This window comes from Python bivittatus, unplaced genomic scaffold, assembly GCF_059951505.1.
Source record: "Python bivittatus isolate LINGU-HERP-01145 unplaced genomic scaffold, Pbiv_v1 ctg000080_np1212, whole genome shotgun sequence".
NCBI classification, from domain to species: domain Eukaryota; kingdom Metazoa; phylum Chordata; class Lepidosauria; order Squamata; family Pythonidae; genus Python; species Python bivittatus.
This window is the reverse complement of record NW_028277035.1, coordinates 37711832-37734472: the sequence shown is the minus strand read 5'-3', so window position 1 is coordinate 37734472 and position 22641 is coordinate 37711832. Positions and strand designations below refer to the sequence as shown.

The 22641-nt window shown below is 38.6% G+C and overlaps 1 protein-coding gene across 1 annotated transcript in view; it reads left to right on the top strand.

The window, feature by feature from the left end:
• The window catches only part of FAT2 (FAT atypical cadherin 2), a 62133-nt gene that overhangs the window by 9210 nt on the left and 30282 nt on the right, over positions 1 to 22641 (top strand). The window contains exons 3-8 of the mRNA XM_025167839.2: positions 9411 to 9472; positions 10547 to 10858; positions 12408 to 12618; positions 17087 to 17226; positions 21133 to 21408; positions 21671 to 21881. Of these exons, the coding sequence (XP_025023607.2) occupies positions 9411 to 9472; positions 10547 to 10858; positions 12408 to 12618; positions 17087 to 17226; positions 21133 to 21408; positions 21671 to 21881 (1212 nt within the window). The remainder of the gene's footprint in view (positions 1 to 9410; positions 9473 to 10546; positions 10859 to 12407; positions 12619 to 17086; positions 17227 to 21132; positions 21409 to 21670; positions 21882 to 22641) is intronic.

Below are 22641 nucleotides of genomic sequence, written 5' to 3'. Positions count from 1 at the left end.
TCTGGTGATTAGACCATGCCAACAATTCAGATTTGGAAGCATGATTTAATTTACATTTTTTTCAAGATTGCTTGATCTACAATCTGAGTATATGCATGCAACCAACTATGAATATGGGAAACAATCTCTTCTTATACACTGGAGAAAATCTGGCCATTAAACCTAGTACTGTAATTTGTAGGACTTCATAGACTTTGAATAGAGAAGATCTCCCACTCTCATCATAATGATCATAATGGGATTACAGAAGATAATCAGTGCAAATTGTTTTGAAAGGAAAAACATTATCCACTTCATCTTTATCCATAATGTGGATGTGGTGAGGCAGAGGAATTCTAGATTTTTACTCCTTTTTTCTTCAACTCTAAATTTCTCAAGCTGGGTAGGGAAGAAGGGCTTTGTCCTGAACTCTGCCTTTGCCAAAATAAATTGAGTGAAATTGAATTCTTTCCATGGCTAACAGGAACAGGGCTGTTCTTGTTCAAGCATGCCTTGGTTTTCTTTGCCCTTTACTGACAAGAAGCAGAAGGCAGATATTCCATGAGTGCAGATGTTTAAATACATTTATATATTTTTAGACATGAATTTTACAGGAACTGTGCAACTAATGTTCTCTACATTAAGAAATACAATGAAAAGGTTAAAAACACTAACATCTTTACAAGCATTTACATCTGATCCAGGAAGTAAAATCAATTAAATCTAGTGAAATAAATTCCATCAGACACAGATCTTCCTGATAATAGTTTTCAAGGCTGGTGTCCCATATTCTACAGCTAATACTACCAGCTCATTTGTAATCCCAGTGGTGATCAGCATAAATATGGTTGTTCTGGTCCTTTTGGAAATTTAGCAATGAGCCACCCAGGTTATTGCTTAACAGTGGTGATCAGCTAAAACAGGATAGGCGCAGGGCACCTAAAAGCTGTCAGTTCAAAACAATTTTCTGTTTGGGCTTTTCAACAAATAGCACTAGTAGACACCAGTTTTTAATCATCTTTAGCTCATATTGTACAGATGCTCTATCTATCTATCTATCTAGAAATTAAAATAGTAGCATTTTGTAATGGAATGTGAGAATGACCTTGGAAAATGGGAGGGGGAGATGCTGCCTAGGGAATGATCTGATAAAAGGGGGAGGCGCTCCCAACTGACTAACAGACAGAGAAAGAAACTTAGAAGGGACCTGCCCTGACTGATCAGGTAGTAAATAGGGATGGTGGGAGACTTGTACTTTCAGGCTTGCAAGATTCTGATAATGTAGCTTATCAATAAAGTAGAAATAGTTCATCTGGTCATATTTCCTGTCTGGTTTACCGGGGAGGGCTGACACATTGCCCTTTTGATATCATGTTTTCATTGAGATCCCAATATATGCACAATCTGTATACCAACAAGGGCATATAGATTGTACAATGGGGGTCTGCATGAATCCGTGCATGGATCTTTATGTACACATTTGCTTCACCCAATATGGAGACAGGTGGCGGATGGAGCAGAAATATACCATCCTGACATCTGCACTGGGTAGATGAGTAAACATGCTGCATAACTTTTACCATGATATTTTCCTGGAAAATTCTCTCCCATCAGAATATATTATTCAGATGTTCTATGATTACATAGAGTAGGGGAGGAGAAGGAAAGGTATTCTCAATCACTTGGAGAAATCTTTTCATTCATATATGTGGCATTTTTTACAGGGCTTACAGTAAACTCATGAAGATTGGTGATGCATGATCGAACTCTGGGTTCATGTCTCAAGAGTCAGTGCAATATCTGAATGTGATTTAGTGGGAAACTATAACCAGTCATATTTCCTGACCAGTGAAATAGTATAACACACACTTCTACATGCTTATTTGTCATATTTATTTCATGTTTTTAAGTAGACCTTTAGAAATTGTGAAATGTAATTAAGAAGATTAAAAAGTAGGATTTCTGCCTTAAATATATCTCTTTGGGGAAGGGGGAAATAGGCTCTGCTCTCTTTAGCGGTTTGCATCTCTAGTATCCATGTGTCTGTCTAGCTAGCTAGCTAATCTGCATTCCTTTCCTTTTGACCGGAAACTCAGCAACAACAAATTAGAATTTGTATTCATTCCAGTTAGCTTTATTCTAGGACCTTTTCTCCTGCATCTTCTGAGATTTGCTACTGGAATCCATGCAAATGCATTTCATTTTCACATGCCTTGGCAGGAACAGAAACACCACAGCTCTATTTTGGAATTAGTGTAATTAACAATTAACCACAATTGCTCTAAGATCTCATTATGGGGTGTTTAACTGACCTTGTAAGGAAATCAGTGGTGGATGTATGTGTGTCTGAGGCATGCTGGAGTCACAAGGCAGCCAAATCAGATTGCCTCCTACTAATACACAATAAATGTTGAGGCAAAGAAAAAACAGGCTTTAAAACTTTCCCCCAAAGTATTCTTCCATGTATTGATTTTCTCCAGTGAACACTCCTCTAGTTTGTTTTAAACAGTTGTTTACTAGCCAGTGATGAATCTGAAAGTAAACCTGCTTGGTTTTTTAAAAAAGTGGTCTGGGAGGTTTTTGCAAAGAAAAGTATGCAGGTAAGAATAAAAAATTCTTATACTATAAGCATCTGTTTGTTTTTACTATACCACAAGATGCTTGATTGTTACAGCTGCAACCAACTAATATAGCTATCCCTACTATACATATTATTAAAAAATTTTCTTTGGGCAAAATAATTGTTTCTGATTATGGATTCAAAGATGTCGTTTAGCACGTTTTGAGCTGCGTTATTGTACACCTCCATTTAGGCAATGCTCATTTAAGATTCCTGCTTTGTGCTTATCAGCAGGACTGGCCACTTTGTATGTAGTTGCTTGATATAGTGTGTGTGTGCATAGTATATATACAGTATAGTAATTTGGTTCTTAATGTTATCAAACTGGAGCTCTTTCACTTAGAAACATTCACATGTATTGAGTGTTTGAGAGTGTCAGAATATTAATCAATAGCCACCAATCATGCTGTTCCCTTTTGGAATAGGCAATATTACACACAGTACAGAAAATGAATAAAAATAGTAAACCACACAAGAGTTTTGATATAAGAAAAGGTAATATAGCTACAGTACATCTAATTTATATCAACATTTAGGGCTTATCTTCCCAGTTTCCCTGTCACCAAAATAGGCCAGTAACCATTTTGGAGGGCAGAAATGGATGATATCGCTCTGTACTCCCTACACATTGCAAATACAACTTTCATATATGTTGCCCAAAGTGCTCCTATCTGTTTTGGCTGGTGTGGTTTACTGTGTTACAGCCTAACCCCAGCAGCTTATGGACTATTTTGCAGAGGAAGGAACACCCAGATTATCATGGTGTTAACTATCTTCTAGAACTGCCTTTACTAATAATGCTACAATACTATATAATAATATATAAGCTACCTTTTCCCTGGGCTTTTTTAAAAATACAGGTAGTCCTTGGCTTATGTCTATTTGTTCAGCAACTGTTCAAAGTTATGGCTGCACTGAAAAAAATGGATGTACGACTGGTCCTCAAAGTTCCGGCCATCACAGCACACCCACAGTCACGTGATCACAATCCAGGAGCTTGTGTGCCTGGCTCACAATTACAACATTGCAGGGAGCTGCAGTCACGTGATCACCATTTGCAGCCTTTGCTGCCAGCTTCCCACCAGCAAACTCAACGGGGAAGCTAGCAGGGAAGGTTGCAAGTTGCTCCAGTAAGTTGCTCCTGTTTTTCTCCCACCCACAGCACCCCTCCTGTCCACACACAGCCTCTGCTGGTTCTCCCAGGCCCTCCCATGGCCTCCCATGACTTGTGCGTGGCCTGCGCCAGCCCTCCCCAGCCTCCCACAACTCACGCACAGCCTGTGCTGGCCCTCCCAGGCCTTACCCAAGCCTCACACACACATAGCATCCCCACATTCTTTACCTAGGACTCCCGCCTCTTCCCGCTTAACCTACACATCTTGGGGTCACAATGGCAACTGCAGTCCCGGTCCCAACTGCTGTCATAACACAAGGACTACCTGTAAGTCCAGTGTTATACTGCTTCATCATTTTCCTGCTTGTTCTGAAACCCTTTACCTCTACCCCATAATTGTGCAAAGCATTCCATAATGCTGGCCTAATGATTTTTCATTTTTTTTTCTAAATCAAGAAACATGCAGTAAACTTTCTTTTGCACATTCATGCTTTTCTCAATGACCTGTTGAAGAGCAAATCTGATTTCCATACCTCCTGCCCAGCATAAACCTAGATTGCATTTCCCGAATATTGTTAATTGTCACTTATCACACCATTCCAAATAGAGTTCTGCAAAATATCTTCTGAGACACACTTAATAATTCCCCTGTGGTTTTGCATTCATTTCTGCTTCCTTTCTCTCTGTACAGGGAAACAATACAGTACCAGAATTCTTCTAAACATCAGGTACAGATAGTTTTCACACACATGTTAATCAAGAATCACAGCCAGCCTTTAAACAAACCACACCCATAGTTTAGCATTTCTCCAGTTAGACTGTTTGTACCTGCAGCCTTGCTACTGTATTTTCAACAGTCTCATAGCATGTATTATTCTTGTGTCATCTTTTTCTTTGAAGACTTACATTTATGGCATCAGTTTCAATTCTGCTGTTCAACATCATACTGTCCTTCTCAATTTCTAACGTACTGTTTCCACTATTCTCTCAATTCACTTTCATCCCAAATAATTTCTTTATTTTTAATTCTGTTCACTCTACTGGAGGATTGTTATTTTCCCCTCTTTCCCTAATTTAAAACTATTTTTTCATTTTTATCAACATTTCTCTACATCTTCTCTGCCTCCTAATTTCAACCGTTCCTTGCTTTCTTTGACTACTTTTTTTGCAACCATTTTTTACAACAAACGTTCTTTTATATGTGTTTTTCCCCCTCAACTACTGCCTCTTTCATCATTCCACCAAGGATCTTTTTTTCATAATTCCTACTAGCATTCTGTGGCACTCTGTAACATAATTATTTTCACTCTGTTCAAAGCAGCTTCCACATTCTTTTTCCTTATGTTTACTTTTCATTCATTCTGTTGGGAAATTAATGTACCTTTTAATACTTCTTCCATGTAGGACTCATGCTTTCCATCCTATTGCCCTTGTTATAAAGATGCCTAGTTGCTGCTAATAACTCCCCATCTAGTCAGAGTTCCAGGCCACCCAAATCCATTTTATTTGCAGTTGTCACTATCTGATCAATATGATTTCATTTCTCTGAATGTGGTTAAATTTTGTTTTGCTATTTATAAAATACACTATACTTTGGTCACATCAGTTTTACAATTATTACATTTTAATGTGGTTTTACTTGCTGAATTGTTTTCTTTTTGAGATCAGTGACCATAACAAAGTTTACTATTACTACTACTACTACTACTACTACATTCTTTTTTGTTGTTGTTCTTTTTCTTCCATGCCTGCTCTTGACACTACCAGATAATAGTGTGTCCCACATTTAGAATCTCTCAATGTAATCTTCAGTAATTCTCTCAGTCTTTCATCATGAACAATCAAACCAATAATGCTTTTAAATATTCATTCTTTTGTCATGTGCATGTATAAATAGATTTTATAAACCATATATTCAAAAGAAGACGACTTTTTCTAAGCAGCTACTTGCCAAATAGTCACCATTCACATTCATTCTTGGATCTCCAAATGGCACTATCAATTTTTCTGTACACTGTCATCTTGTTACCACCTATTCATTCATGTCTCCTAACAGAGATCACATCCATCCAAAATATTACAGTTTTTCCCAGAAGTTTCTAGTTCTTCCATTATCACCATTCACTGGAGTGTAACATGCAACTATCACCAATATATAGATTTCTGTTTTTATACATGCACACAACAACAAAAATGACTTTGATTCATACTTTTTGACATACATTTTAACATTTTCATTTATAATTAAATCTGTATTTTCACTGCCCTGAATATATTCATTAGCGCCATTCCACAAGATCAGATTACTTTTGTTAAGATATCATTCCTCTTCATTTTACAGATAGGCAACATATCATTCATTAATTGTTCTTTACCATTTATTCCTCTAATATTCCATCTGGCAATCTTGTACATGCCACCCCCAAAAGGGCCAATAGATGTTAACCTCATTGCTCATCATGGTTTGATCAGTCAAGGTTTTTACATAATGCGTTTTAGTAATATAGATATGGACAAGGTCATATCCATGCCATAGGTAGCATTCCTAGCTAATAGTAATGTCATGATGCTGACCAGTTTGGCACATTTGGGCTAGTATGCCAGAAACACAACCAAAATTCAGTTTTACTCCAAGCATGCTCATGCTGTTCTCTGCAAGCTTCAATCTCTACTGTACAGACTATCTTGCAAGCCAACATAATTGTTGCCTGCATCCCACCAAACCAGAAGTCCATACAGTGTATTCGTATACACTGTAGTATGCTTCATTTTTAAAACTAAATAGTTTGGAGACTACTTTGGGGAAATGTTGCCATTTTCATACATCAGTTGTTGTTGTTGTTGTTGTTATTTAATTGCATGTATCAATTGCATGTATAATAGACTTCCCCAATTCTGATCTACATTACTTAAGGAATTCTTCACTTGTGGAAGATAAACTACAGTTGTGACTTTTGCATCTGGATCCGTAGGTTCTGCTGGCTGGTAGTTCCGGGAGTCATAATCTGGACAAGTGTGCTGGCAAACTATTCCTAGTAAATACAGAGAGCACAATATTTTGAAAAGCTGCTATAATTTAATGGTTCAAGTAATCAACACACCTATCTTTATTCATTGCTAATGTATCTATCCTCTATACAGCTTATTGTAAACCTCAGAAATAAGGGGGGAAAAAACAGTGCAGAACCACTATGGCAATGATAAAAGAATTTAGATAATAAATAAAACATTACTCAACTGTTTTAAGCAACTCCAGACCTGACAGAGACACATTAATATCATGTTTTCTTTGGTTTTGCATGTGTAGCAGGCCTGGTTCTGCTGTACATATATTGGTGCATGCATTGGAAAAAATGCATATTATTTGAGATGGAAGCTCTTGTTTTTGTGCTGAAGTCCTACCTATGTATATTCGTACCACACACTTAGACCATCAGAACATCCTCTGTTGGGTCTTTCTTCCACATGAGTCATGGCACAGTATTTAGAATTGTGTTTAGCAAAGATCTTTGGGTTGTAGTATAGAGCTCACATGTATAAGAATTTTGCCCCAAGACTTCTTCATTGCCATGAATAGATATATATGCAAACATTCCTTTATAGTTTCGTTGTTGCCCTTGGGATCTTCTCTTCATGCTTAGATGTAGAATGGGGGGGGGGGGAAACCACACAGAGCACACAAGTCCATTAAATGCAGCTTGTCCTAACACATTGCGTTCTTCCGTCTTAGAAGTAGTTTATTATGGGAGCCAAAGCTAAATGAACATAATCCCTAAAAAGGAGAAAGTAATGAACAAGTAGTGCCTGCAGACTGCAGCCCTGTTCCAAGTACTTACATCACAATCCCTGGAGCAGTATTGTATGTGCTTTTTCCCATGGAGTGTTCTGTCAATAGCAGGTCTACATGCCTGATGCGATTCACATGCAATCCACTGGCCATTTTTATAGCCACTCAGGCCCTTGGCAGTGATCCCGCTTCTTGCAGTGCCAAATGCTCACTAACAACAGGGTCATGCAGCTTCTGTTAGGCTGTCATACATGACAGGTGAACTCTGTTTTTCTTGGTGGAGAGAGAAAGAGAGAGATGGGTGGATTATTCTTTGCATGCTCGTCTTCAATTAGCAATTACTTGACAACAATTTGCAAGAATCACTATTGTAATAGGTATCCATGTTAACAAAGTAATAAATTGTTCAATCACTTTTAAAGACTATTTTCCTCATATGAGGTAATGAAAAGAGAAATAGCTTATAGAAAGGGATCAGTATTGCAGGAGGAGGAGGAAATGTTTGAACCTTTTTTTGCTTGTTCTTTTCTGATTTAGCCCTCCCCCCCCCCCCAATATGGACTATAAATGGGTGTTTTCCTTCATCTGAGTCTCATGGTACTGAATCTTGTAGGAGGAAAGAGGGAAATGGTCAATAGGCTTCTACCTCTCTAGTTGATCAGTAACCAATAAGAAGCTAAACTTTCTCTCTGATATCCTTGAATCTTCTCTACTATTTACTACTTTATCCCAAGTCAGAGTTATTCAAAACATTGCAGTGGTGGGTTTTTCCACCTACTGTAATTTCAGTTGCAAAAGCTGAACAACAGTCATGACATTTTCCAGACCTTCTTTTGGCTGAAGATAAGATAAACTGCAAACCATACATATAAGAGAAAAGATTTAAATCTATGTTTTGATCTTCCAAATGTAGCATAAACAAAACTTCTATTTTTCCAATAAAAAGTTTTGGAATTAGCTTTGAATGCATGTTACTGCTGGCATTTATTCTACTCTTATTGGCATTCTTCTTATACCACGTAAATGCAAGTGTAACAAGGAAGGAAAAGCTGCAGTTCTAACTCTGAAAGTAGGTGATAGTGGGTAATAGTATCACCTTTTAGTGAAACTTTGCTCATTGTTGGATGTTAGAAAGTACAAATAATGGGACAACTAAATAAACAAGTGCTGTAGTCAAGATAGACAGGCAGACAGATCTGTTGCTAGGTATGTATCCCACTTATTTAACAGGGATCTGACTATTTGTAGCATTGCTGATTGCTATAATTCCTATGAGATATAAGAATAAGCCATAACAAGTATTCCTAAAATTTACAGCTTTGGGGACATAGACTCTTGAATATATTCAAAAATAAGGCTTTCAACTTTCTAACACATTTTCAGCAGAAAAAAAAATCTCAGTAGACCTTTGCATGGAGCGTATCTCTAGTCCAAACCCTGGCATCTTTAGATTGATTGGATTAAAAAAAAAAAGTCTAAAATTTCAGGGAGCTACAGCTAATTAATATGAACAACACAGAGCTAGATGGGCCAATATTTATGGGTTTCTGTGTCTGTACAATCCTGAAGTCTGTTCTTTCCCCCACAACCCAGTCCAATCTACTTACTTTGACACTTAAATGATTTCTCTGATGATGGAAGATTAACCATCTGGACATTATGATACATTGAGATTGCTGTTGAACATTTGGGAAGGGGATGAATTAAATCATTTTAGTTAATTAGGACATGCAGAAAGCTTCCATGGTTAGGAGGCAGGAAGTTTTTTTAACTATAAACTTCTTTTGCTTACAGCACTGACTTGCCGCAGGGTAACCTCATTTTGAGGATTGGCTGACATTAGTATCACAGGTGAGCATCACGTGGACTACAGTGCTTGCATCTGACAATGCTCTTTTCTCTCCTAATAGGTCTGATTTACACCACTTCTCAGCAGCTAGATCGTGAATACAAGGCTGAACATATCTTAGAGGTGAGTAATGATGAAGTTGCAATTAGTTTTATTTACTTGTAAGTAGGGTTTTTTTTAAAAAAAGTCCTCAAAGAACATTTCCTTGCAAGTCAGAGCATAGACAGAGGAGAAGGAGGAAGACTCATTCCATCATTTCCAAATTGCTTAGGAAGATAATTGCTTGTTCTGCATTTTTGTGTTTTTGCACCCAGTGCCAGGTTCAGAAATACCTCATGGCTTGACTTCCTAACTGAAGACTAGAGCAGAAATCTTGCTCTAAAGCCAAGCTGATACTTCCAGATGTTCTGGATGTTTGTTCCCACATGCTGCTTTTAGCCAGAATACTAAGGCTGGGAACTATGGGATTTAAAATCAACACATCTGGAGGGCAGGCAGTCTTCCCTAAGCTATGAAGAATAGAACATGCTCACTAATTTCCTGCCCCTTGAGAAAATTTTGACGTACTTAATTTGATGACCACATGGTTGTTAAATGAAACCTGCAAAGTGAGTAACAATACATTTCAGGCTCAGATAGCTGTTCATGTCATGTCCTGGCTGAGAAAGGGCTGAATTAGACAAATCTTTGCTTCAGTTTAGAAATGCAGTTACAATAGTCTTAGATTCCAGTGTGTTTACTTATGAGGATTTTTGCTTACTTCCTTCATAGGTTGGCCACATATACTAAACTTCTGGTTTATTAATGTGAATGCCTGTTTTGCTTCTCCTTCCTTCCTTCCTTCCTTCCTTCCTTCCTTCCTTCCTTCCTTCCTTCCTTCCTTCCTTCCTTCCTTCCTTCCTCTTTTGCTGGTAGTCTTTCTTCTTTACAACAGTAACAAAGTTTAAAACAACTTTGTTTTAGACTTAAGATACTTGCTATTGACCAAGTGCCTTCCATATGTGAGAAACTCCTATCAACCCAGCCAGTGTAGTCCAGCACACAACAAATTGGCGAAGGCTGGCTTCAAGTCATTTTTAGATGAGTCGTATTTGAGAACCAATATCTTGTATGGAAAGGGGTGCATACCTATATTATAAACAGGTTCTTACCTTCCATTGTGTTCTGATGGGAATCCCTGTTGGATTTTTCTTGCAGGTTTCAGTTTCAGACAACGGGGATCCGGCTTTGCAATCTAGCAGTAGAGCCGTAATCCAGGTCCTTGATGTTAATGACAATCCTCCCAGCTTCTCCCAAAAGTTGTTTATGGTTCAGCTGCCAGAAAAAGCAGCATCTGAGGCTCCTTCGCCAGTCTACAGGGTGATTGCTGCAGATCGCGATGAGGGACTGAATTGCCAAATCATTTACAGCCTAGAAGAAAACAGTGAGGGATTGTTCAGCATCCATCCAGTGACAGGCGTAGTGTTCTCCCAAAAGGCCTTTTCTGCTCAAGAATACAACATACTCACAGTGAGTACGATACAAAAGCATAAGAAGGCTAAAGACAAGTGGTCACTTTTCTGAGTATTGGAATGATACGAAACAGTACTGTTTCCTGTGATGTACGTATTTCCCTCTTATGGCTATAGTTAAACTGGACTGGTGAATTTTGGTAACATTAAAAGAAAAACCCTCTAATAACTATTTGACCCTAACCAATTTTGAAACAATTCAATGAAGTCAGTTTTTCAGTTCACTTAAAAACAAATCATGTTTCTCCAACCCAATGTAAAGAAACATTGGAAAAGGAGAATAAAAATGGCATTGGTGATGCATGGAGTAGTTAGGCAGTACAAAGCTAGCTGAAGAATGGGAAAAGGCTTTTGATTAATAGCATTTATTGTTTTTCACTACATAGTGAATCCTTTCCATACAAATGAAGTGTTTTTTCCAGAATATGCCATCTGTTCAGTTAAAGTCAAATTCTTTGCACTAGATACTGTATTCACAGTAGAACCATCTTATTGACCATTGCAAAGGAAAACAGTCTGACATAGAACTATATAGAGATAATATATGTGGAACTAAGAAAAAGCTTAGTTCATTTATCAAGCTGAGCGCAAAGTGGGATACAGGTAATCCTCGCTTAACTACCACCATTGGTTCCAGCAACTCCATCACTAAGTGATGCAGTCATTAAATAAGACATGTGACCGCAACAGGCTTATGAACTCACTTCCACCGTGGTTGTTAAGCAAGACATCACATGACCATGACTTGCGATTTTACTGGTGGCTTCTCCATTAACACTGCTTGTTAGAAGTCGGCTGTGAAGTGCACAAATGGTGATCATGTGACCGTGAGATGTTGATGGTTGTAAATGCCTGTCAGTTGCAAAGTGGTCATATCTCAATCGTGACCATGGGGACACTGCAACAGTTGTAAGTAAATTTACTTTTTCAACACTGTCATAACTTTGAACAGTCACTAAACAGGGTAGTTAAGTGAGGACTACCTGCAGTAGCACAGGCAAGTCTTGGTGGAGAATAATAAAAAGAGAAGTCTATGGCCTTTAAGATGTACTTATGAACATCCTAGAGGCACCTGGCTAGAGGGACCTTTTATCTAATACAGAAGGGCTCTTAGGTTTCTGTGTTTTGAGCAGCAAATTGCTGAGCTGAACCAGTCATGGTTCTTTTTTTTTTTTTTTAATCTAGGAGGATTTTTTTGATCCAATAGGATTTTTTTGATTGTACTGATAACTATTATCACTCAGTCCCCAGTATGGTGGTGGATGCAAATGAATCTGTGTGCCTTGATCAATTAGTATGAGGAAGGTAAAAACAATTATGGTTCATCCTGTATGTATTGGGTTGTGTATGCAACCGAAATCAGCAAATACGTTAATCCTGAAATATTATGTTTGGTTAACTTTGGTTTTCTGTGAACTCATCCTGAAAGTGTAGAAGTTTAATTTAGGCAGGCACATGTGACAAGCATGGCAGGAGCTCATCAATATGAACATATTATCTTTCAGATCATTAGATCTGTATGAGCTAGTGTTTTTCTCTTTTGGCAGGTCAAGGCTACTGATGGTGGCACCCCCCAACTTTCCTCCAGTGTGAGGCTTCACATTGGCTGGCTCCCAAAGCCTCTCCCCTCCTCAGAGCCATTAGCTTTTGATGAACCTCATTTCAACTTTGCAGTCATGGAAACAGATCCAGTGAACCACATGGTGGGAGTGATCAGTGTTGATGCTGGGCTAAGCCAACTCTGGTTTAACATCACAGGTGAGAGCATGCAGTTGAGAAAGGAGCTTCACAGTGATTCTGAACTGAAAAAAATGTATCTGATATTCTCCTGGTATTTCATATCCATATGGGCCTGAACTAACAAAAGCTGTTCATTGTAGGTGGCAGGTATATTATAAACAAATCTTCAGCACTGATATGAAGCAGTATTCAAGCTGATAGAGTTCCATGAACAGTGTTGTATAAGTTTTGTATTACAGTGCCTATCATAGCTTACAAAATGACATTGCTTGCCAATTTTCCAGTCTTAATGCAAATTCTTGTGTTTGCAAACAGGCAAAAACACATATTGTGACCCACAGGAAACAGACAAAAACACAAATTGTGGCCCATGCCTCTTCCCCACAGCAATAAAAATAAACCTACCAAGAGGGCAGGGGAGAGGGGGAGAGAAACATTTTTGGAAGATTTTAAATATTGAGTTAATCTGCTATTAATGCTTGGCTGTTTCCATGCTTTTTATTCCCCTTTCCTTCTGCATTATTTTGTCCAACTAGTCTGAAATGCCCTTTACTTTTTATGTAAACAGACAAAAACTCTTACAGCAATATATTGGTTTCTTGTAGGAATGTATTGATAAGGGAGAATTGTTTGCTTTACATCTTCTGGTGGCATAATTTTGTTATCAACAGAGATATCACTGTCAGTAGGTAATGATTAATTATTGAAATTTTTTTAAGAACTCAGAGCTCTAAAAATGATCTGATTTTTACCCATAATCTATGTGACAGCCATCTAAGATTACTAGTCCAACATGCTGAGGCAGCAACTCCCAGAATTCTTAGGTAGTAGGCAGTCCCAACACAATTAGAATGTGCCAGGTTGAAAAAGGCTGTAATAGAACAATAATGTTCCTATTGTAGAAGGATTATTTTGTCATTATGGATGGAAATTAGAAGCTGGACTGCCCTGTAATTTATCTGACTTCAGTAAATGCCATGAGGTAATGCAGGTAATGTACAATCATTGAAACAAAGTGGAAAATTCATTAGTATAGAACAGGGATGGGCAATCTTTTGGTAGCCATGGGCCACAGTTAACGTGGGAGACGAAGGGGAATGTGGACTTTTTCTTTGGTTTTAATTGTGAAGTGCTTATTTAAGGGCCTATACTATAATTTTTGTGCACCAAAATGTCCATTTTCAGCAAGTATGGTCATTGGAGCTTCAAGGGACATAAAATACATAGCATACAGCATTGGTTATATAATGGGAATACCAGGGCTCAAATTTTTGTCTAAGAAGCTACAGTAACTGGATGATTTTATCACTAATCACCACCTAATTTGTGCCACAGAGTTGAGACAATATTAAAGTGAGATAACTTCATTTACTAAAAGTGGGGTAACTTCAATTTTGACATAAGGTTGAATAAGTAATTTTGTAAGAACCTTTCTAAACTCAGGCTGGACTTTTAAAAACACACAAACAGTTCCACACTAAGGAAATTAGACTGTTTTGTGTTTGTTTTTTTAGGAATGAAATACAAATTGTAGAATTAAATACAGTTAAGGAAACAATTCTATGCATCTGGTAAAAGCTAAGTCAAAGTTCATGGGATTGCCTTTCCTCCCAACATAAAGTAAATGTAAGAAACCTTATAGTTAAATTGTTACCATGGAGTAGAAGCAGGAATTTTAAAGTGTGTATGTATTTAGTATACAGTATAAAGCATTCTCTATAGCATATAGTCAGTCCTGTCATTGGTCTTCCATATAGCCCCGCTTTATGCTATAAGGTTCTGCAGTATTCATTCATTCAATTTATAATTTTTGTCTGGCCACAGAGGGGTGTGAAACCCAACATCTCTACAGGAACCATTTTTGCAGGCTTTTTCTGAGACTTTGCCTTCACCAGAGAAGTCAGAAGGAGCAGTGAACCTTTACATAAGTAGATTGTATGCCAGAAAGGAAATTAGTTGATTGGGGAGAATAAGTTTGTTTGGAGTTAAACCTAACCCCCTGAGGATTAATTGGCTACGTAAACTCTCAGTATTGGAGTTTGCATTATTTGCTTATTCCACTACCCCCATACAATCCAGGTAAACATGTGATATGAACAGGGCCAGTTCTTTAGATCTAATCCCTTTTCAGTCTGCTCTTAAACTCAGCATAGCCTGAATTGAAAACATTACCCTTTTTAGGGTATACTTCATATTTTCATATTACAAGTTTTTCAAAGCAGTGAGGAGGGAAAGAGTATGCATGTAACTATTCAATTTTATCTTCATAGCAGTTTTGCAAAGCCTGAAATTTGTAATACAGAAGAGAATGCAACCTTCACTTACATGCTGTGTAGGAAGTGCAGAATCAATATTCTTTCACAGGATAGCTTTATGAGGGTTTGTTTCTTAGAACAAGCACACTGTGTTGTGCAAAAGAATAGTATCTATTTTAAAAAGCGAGCATCAGTCATATTAACATCTGTGTGCGTATCCTCCCACTCACCCTCTGACTTAAGGATCTCAGATCTACTTCCCTCTGTTTATCTGCTACTTTTTGAATAGCTATTTGCCCCTGCCTCTTAGCCTTGCCTTTGGCCCTGAGGACAAGCCTTTCATTTCGTGAGTGTTTCTGTATGAATAAAAAAATGTGATATGTGAAGTAGTCCTAGAAAACAGTCAGAAAAAAAAAATTATAACTTGCAAACAGGCTTATATGTCTAAACAAAGTTTTCTTTCTATGTGTGCATTTGTGTCTCTGTAAGGGTGTGATCTTTGTCTACATTTAATGTGGCATGTAATATATATGTAAATAGAGGGGCAAGGAAATAAAGAAACTTTGTTTTTGGTACAGCGGAATTTGGCATAGCATCTCCTTGACTTTTCTTCTCCACTCTGTCAGGATCATGCGGGATGGAGCAAAAAGCTTCAGAACATAGCCTCTTCAATATTGCATGGTTTTCCTAGGAAATATGGAACTTCCCTATTACTGCATGAAGGGAGTCTGCAAAGCTAATTCATCACACTGACCTTAACTTCCAAACCAAATGCTTCCCTTTAACCTTTCTTTCTTCCCTTTCACTTGCCTTCTTAAGCAATTGTGCAAGTTAGTGTTCTTACCTGTCTGCTCAGATAGGTCAGTTGCACAAGTTCATTCTCTCAGACATCATGATACACTACCCTTTGGCCTTTCTTTCTTGCTTTTTTCTGTTATTTCTTCCTATAGTGAAGATTTTGCCTGACTTTAACTTCCCTGAGTTTCTTCCTTTTTTCACCTTAAATCATTGCTGAAAAGGCAAACACTTTTTTCCTGGAAACATATTTTCTCCAGCATTCAGAACAGAGATTACTTCCCTTCCCTATACTTAATGCTTCCATAATCATTTGAATTGTATGAGGCATGCATTTATGAGTCTTGTAATTGATTATGACCGTTTTCTCTTCCCACACCCACTGTTATTTTCTATGCTTAACACATTACATTTGACATATAATTTTTTAGACTTAGAGGCTATGCACTTTCCTTTTTTTGAAGTAAGAAATGCCATGTTCATGTATCAAGGAAGATTGCTTATGCTGGCCTATTTCTATTTTGGGGGGGGGGTGCTTAGGTGAGCAGGCCTTCTTCCCTCCCTCTCTTCAGGAATCCCTCCAAAGGGCAGTTGATAATCATCCTTCAGGTTGTCCTTCGGCTTTATTCTACTACTGTAAATACTCTCTTGGATGCATAGAATTTGATTCTTTATCTCACTCTGATTAACAATGGGAAAATGAAATGCTGCCCAACACTTGTGGGTATTCAGAAATAAGTTGGTCAAATTTTCTGCTCATATATATATATATATATATATATATATATATATATATACATACATATATACATATATACATACAGAGAGAGAGAGAGGGAGAGAGACATGGACACACATGCGCGCGCGCACACACACACATGTTCATGGAGCCCAGTATCATCCATTGCAGAATTACAAAAAAGGAAATGAGCAGGAGGCTGGACTGAAAAAGTCCTTCAGGAAACAGGGCAAGTCTCAACAGGGCATAAGCAAGAGAGCGGAACTGGTTTAAGCGTTGTACCTTGAAGTGGAGCCAGAACATATCCTCTCCCCTGCCAATTTGCCCCAATATTCCCTCTTTTTAGGAGAACATGCTCTTCTGCCTCTCACGGGTTGATTTCAGTCCCCTCCCTTCACCTTAAATAACACTGCATTACAAGGTTACAAGTAGACATTAAATTCTTAAGCCAGTACTGTATATATAAGGTAAACAAAGGTGACAATAGAAGCCTTTCATAGAGATTCCCCACCCACCTTTTATGCCGTTCTGCTTCCTCCCTCTAGTTGCTTCTAATCAAACTCCATGAGTGGGCTTGTTACAAATGTTGCCAACAGCAAGGATTATTTTCCTCCTGGTCCTCCCCCATGAGAGGAAGGTGTTCAGACATCTAGCCTCCATCATATTCTTTATTTCTAAGTCCTCCCTCTCTTCTAAGGTGGTGATGATGCTATGAATTTTGACATTGAGAAGAGCGCTGGAAGCATTGTTATTGCAAGAACTCTAGATGCAAAGGAAAGATCAAACTACAATCTCACCATAGAGGTCACAGATGGATCAAGCATCATTAAGACGCAGGTCAGTGCCACAAAGTCTAGTTCAAAGCCTTCAGTAATCTGAACAAAGTTTTGGTAATGGTCTGTAGATAGTGCTCACTATAACATCTATTTTAGAAAAGTAATGGGTATTCAAATGTCAATTGAATTATCTCCTCAGGCTTGGGATTAAACTGTCTCTAAAGCTACCAATTTACCCAGTTCTCACTCTTTTGTGGATTAGAACCAAAAAACAGAATATTGTATATACTGTAACCATATTTGGGGAAGAAGGACCCAAACTACTGCTGGTCATTCTGTGAGCCAAATAAACAAGAGAGGGACATCATTATTCAGAGATTCTTTCCTAAATTCCTACCTCAATAATTGATAATTAGAAATCCAAAAGAATTGTAAATCTACTCCCAATCCATTTCTAATTCCAGACTATACCAAGTTCCATTGACTGCCGAGGCCAGGAGGAAAGTGAAGTATAGAGCTGGTTTCTTGTTTTACTTCTTTCCTCATATAGGACCAATGTATGTTCAAATAAGTGCTTCACGCTGCTACAATAGAGCCTTATCTAGCTGTCATTTTATAGACATGGGTTCTGCCTCTGGCAGTTATTGTCATCTTTCACTGCATCTGGAGACTGAAGTATGTAGAAGTTTACTTGCATAAAGATGTTAAGCAAGGATCTAGTCTGATCATTACTTTTTTTTAAGAGCCATGAATATTATATATAATGTAGAAACCTGAGGGAGACCGATACTGAGAGTGCCTTTCCACTGTGACTTAGTAATAGCTCACTGTCATTTCGAATGTCTTAGAACATTATTCTGCCACCAAAAGTCATGTCTCAATACCTTGGCTAACATAGCAATCCCAGTCCCAGTAACTTTTTTCTGTTTACTTTGGCATTGACTGTTACAGTTGGATAGGTTGTGAACCTGCTATTGCAAAATCATGGCAAGTTGGTTTTTACTGAAGAAAGTAATTGCATCAGGCAGTCCTTTTCCAAGATGTGGTTAGGTGATGAAAAGCAATTGGATCTAATGGAAGGAAACAGCCAGATCCTCTTTGCAACATTTGACAGCATATAATTATTTATTCCTTTTATGAGCTTCTACAAATAAATATCTATACCACTTCTGATATAATAAGCACTTGCCATCTCATGTATATCTGTTTATTTCTTAGAATAGAAAAAGCTACATGAAATCATTGATTGATTAAAATTCCCAGGAGATGGCATGTGGTGGGATCTTTGTGGTGATCAATTCTCCTTTATGTAAGGGGATAATGCCATCTGCCCTGAAACAGTCAACAGTACACCCTTAAGAAGCCATCACTACACCTGACAAGTCTGGACAACTTTTACCTAGTCTTCAACCTTCCTTTTCTTGGTAAGGTTGCTGAAATTAGTTTCAGAGAGTCCTGGATGAAGTGGATTACATGAATCCTCTCCAGTCAGGTTTCAGGCTGGAACATAGTAGCAGACAGCTTTGATAGTACTTGTAGATGACTTCTGGTGGAACTGGTATGGGGATGGTGCAACCCTCTTGCCTCTTCTTGATCTCCAGTACCATCAGTCATGGTATCTTTCTGGGCTGACTATGGAGATTAGGAGTGGGGAGTGGGAGGAGTGGGTTCTTCTCCTTTCGCTCAGGTTGGTGCCAGTTGGTCTTGGCAGTAGGGGGAGGGGTCAAGCCTTCGGCCCCTTCTTATCTCTTCTATTTTACATCTATATAACATTGCTGGATAAAGTCATCTGCTGGCATGGGGTACAATACCATTAGTACACTGATGATAGCTGAATATCTTGACTCTACACCAACCAAATGATACTGTCAAATTCATGTCTCAGTGCCTCAAGGCTATAGACATCTGGATGGGGAGAAACAGGTTTAAAGTCAAACCTAACAAGATGAAGTGGCTTTGTATTTTTGGCTCTCCTGGCATCAGGGATCTGCCATTTTCAATTCTGGATAAGGTTTCATTTCTCTAGACAGATTGATAAAACAATTTGGATATTCTGAAAAACACATGACAGCTGTGGCCAGGAAGACCTTTGCCCAGATTCATCAAGGGCCAACTGCACACTTTCCTGGACTGGGACTGGGACTCCTTTCTGCAGTTGTTCATGCCAATCACTTCACATTTGGGCTATTGCAATGGGCTGTATATGGGGTTGCCCTTGAAAACCACTTGGAAATGGCACCTGGCCCAGAATTAGCCAGCAAGTAGTTATGGGCATGCCTCAGTACACCCATTGACATCTCTGCTGCACAAGATCTACTGGTGCATTTGGTGCAATTCAAGGTGCTGGTGGTGACATTCATGGCATAGGGGTTGGTTATCTGAAAGGCCATCTTTCTCCCATTGTTTCTGCATGACCTATAAAGTCCAGGAGAATGGGCATGTTCCAGTTCTTTCCTTGAAAGAGTGTAATCTAATGGTCCCAGGAAGTATGCCTTCTCTGTCATGGTGCTTCTGGAATGATATCCCCAAAGTTCACATTGCCCCAACCTTGTTGTCCTTCAAGCAAGCCTTGGAGACCTGGCTCTTCCCCCAGGCCCTGGGATGAACTGCTTTTTCCATTGGTTGTTTTTTGTATGATTAGGTCTTGTTCTTTTTAGTTTCCATTATATTTATTTTGGTTTGGCTGTCTTATGGTGGGAGGGGGTGGGGCTGTTACTGGTTGTTTTTATTGTAAGTGCCCAGAGTTGGTTGAGTTGGGCAACTCTATACATTTCATAAAACAAATAAGTATTTACTTTGATACTTGCTTCAGGATAAGTATATTTGAGGCAGCCAAACCTGTCACTGTTTTATGTTCATGTTGTTTCATTATTTTTGTTTCTTCACCAGCTGCTGCTTCCTGGCATCTTTTCATTCTTCCTCTTCCTCTTTTGCTATTACCATCTCATCCTTGCTTGGCTATGTTTCCATTTCATTTGACTAGCTATAATAATCTATATGATTTCATTTTGGGTGAAGTCCTGATTTCATCACAATATATAGTGTCATCAGATCAAGCCTAGCACCAGCATCTGGCATCTTTGGATATCTGCCAGGCCCCCAGAATCTGGCATGGACCATTCCTGAAACTTGCTCTAGGCTCCTTTTATTATCTTCTACAACCAGGTGCTACAAGTAGCAGCTGGATTTAGCTGCCATTGTAGTGTTTGGCTGAGGTATCGTTAACAGTGGAGATAATGGGCCAGCTGCCTGGTGGTAGGCCCTCACACGGTAAACATGACTTACCAGAAGATACTTGGTGCAAATTCTCCTCCCCTCCACTAACAATCTGGAACTGTCTTGCATGAATTCATCAACAAAAACCACAGCAGCAAATATGTTTACATGATTGTGTACGTAAATAAGGGCAAGGATTGTGAGACTAAGAAAAAGCAAAGAAAAGCATCAGAAAGGACAGAAGTGCTGATGGTTGAGCATTTGTTTGTATGGTGCTTCCCTACAAATACACGTTGGAAGCAGTTTGTTCAAGGTAACAAACGTTCATAACGAGAAAGAAATTTGAAGGTTCCAAGGTGAACAGTAGCAGTACATATTTTAAGGATTAATTTATACTCATGGAAGACAGCAGACCATGTGCACAAAATGCGTATCCAAATCCTCCTTAAGAACAAAATCTATATTTAAAAAGAGTTGCACATCTGACCTATGAGAGTTGGCTGCACTTGGCCACAATAAAGGCCTTCATTCTGGAAAGGTGACTATTCACCTTGTTGAGTCATTCAGCTCATAGTGGAGGTATCAGAATGATTGGGGGGGGGGGGAGTAACTTTTTAGAAAAAAAAACAGAAAGGTTGCTTTCTTAAACAGCTTTGAGGTACACCTCACTTACACCATTACTGAAATGAAACTTTGTATGGCCCTATTACTGACTTTTTCTACTGCTTGCTTTTTTTCCCACATCTCATAGGCTTACATCCGTGTGATTGACATTAACCAGCATCCACCACAGTTTTTGGAGTACCACTATGAGGCTCGCATTCCAGAGGACACGCCCGCTGGGACAGAATTTTTTTCTGTCAGTGCAACAGACCAGGATCATGGGAAAGGGTTGATCTACACCCTTCAGAGCAGCTTAGATCCCAGAAGCCTGAAGCTCTTTCAAATAGACCCAAGCCGTGGCACACTCATGACTGCATCAGGCCTTGATGCTCAATCCATGCCACTGCATACTTTGACAGTGATGGTACGTGAGTAGCAGAAAAGGAACCTGTTTATTTATTTATTTAATTTATATCCTCTTCTGTCTTGTCTTATGGGCTGTGGGCAGATTGCAGCAGGGTTTCTAAATTGTGCTTGTTGTATCTAATGGTTTTTTAAAAAGATGGATAAATGAGAACAAATGCATTCAAAATTATATTGTAAACTTAAACCTTATTTCTGATGTAATATTTTTAAACAAAATGTTTGTAGTTGCTACTTATATGCCCAACTCATTGGCTGTCCAGGTACGAGACCAGGATGTCCCTATCAAGCGAGACTTTGCCCGAATTGTCATCCATATTGAGGGCTGTAACAGCCATCCTCCTCAGTTCACCAGCCTCCATTATAAAGCAGAAGTTCTGGATCTGGCTCCAGTAGGCACAGAAGTTGTGCAAGTCCGGGCCCTGGATCCAGACCAAGGAGTTAATGCTGAAATCCACTATTGCTTTGAAGCAGGTAAGGCACTTATACATGCTACCTTATGAAGATTGGTTCATACATACATCGTTGCCGTAGTTACATAGAATGTCTGCTAAACATACTGTTTCTCAGTATACTATATATTCAACATTAACTAGAATAAGAAAATTAGAGCCAACTGGTCCATGAATATATTCTGTTGTTTCCCTTCTTCTAACCCTTAACACTCTTTAACCTTCTTGTGAATGAAAGGGCAAATTTGCTGTTAGCATTTAGGGAATTCCTATCCTGGGCTGATGCCAGCTTGACTCTAAGCAGACTTAAGAAAATCCTATCCAGTCTAAGTCACTGTGGCAACAATTCCCCTACTTCTATGCCCTCCCACCTCTCTGTATCTGGAAAGCAACAGCCAATCACTTGCCTTCCTGTGGGCAGATCTGCCTGGACATATATACTTTTATATGAGTGTGTGTATGTATGTCTATGTCTATGTGTATGTATGTATGTTAAGTTGAACTAATATTACAAGGTTAAAGGTAGAAGGTTTTCAACCCGGCCCCCAAACAGTCCATAGGTTATTTGGGCTACCTGAAAGCTGAGGCTGAAAACTGACCTCAGGTGACTGGAAAATCAGTGAAATGTGGAACTGCACTATACGAGATAGATAGATAGATAGATAGATAGATAGATAGATAGATAGATAGATAGATAGATAGATAGATAGATAGATAGATAGATAAACACAAATAGGAAAGGAGGAAGCTCAGAAAGAAAAACAGCATTTTTTTAAAAGAAA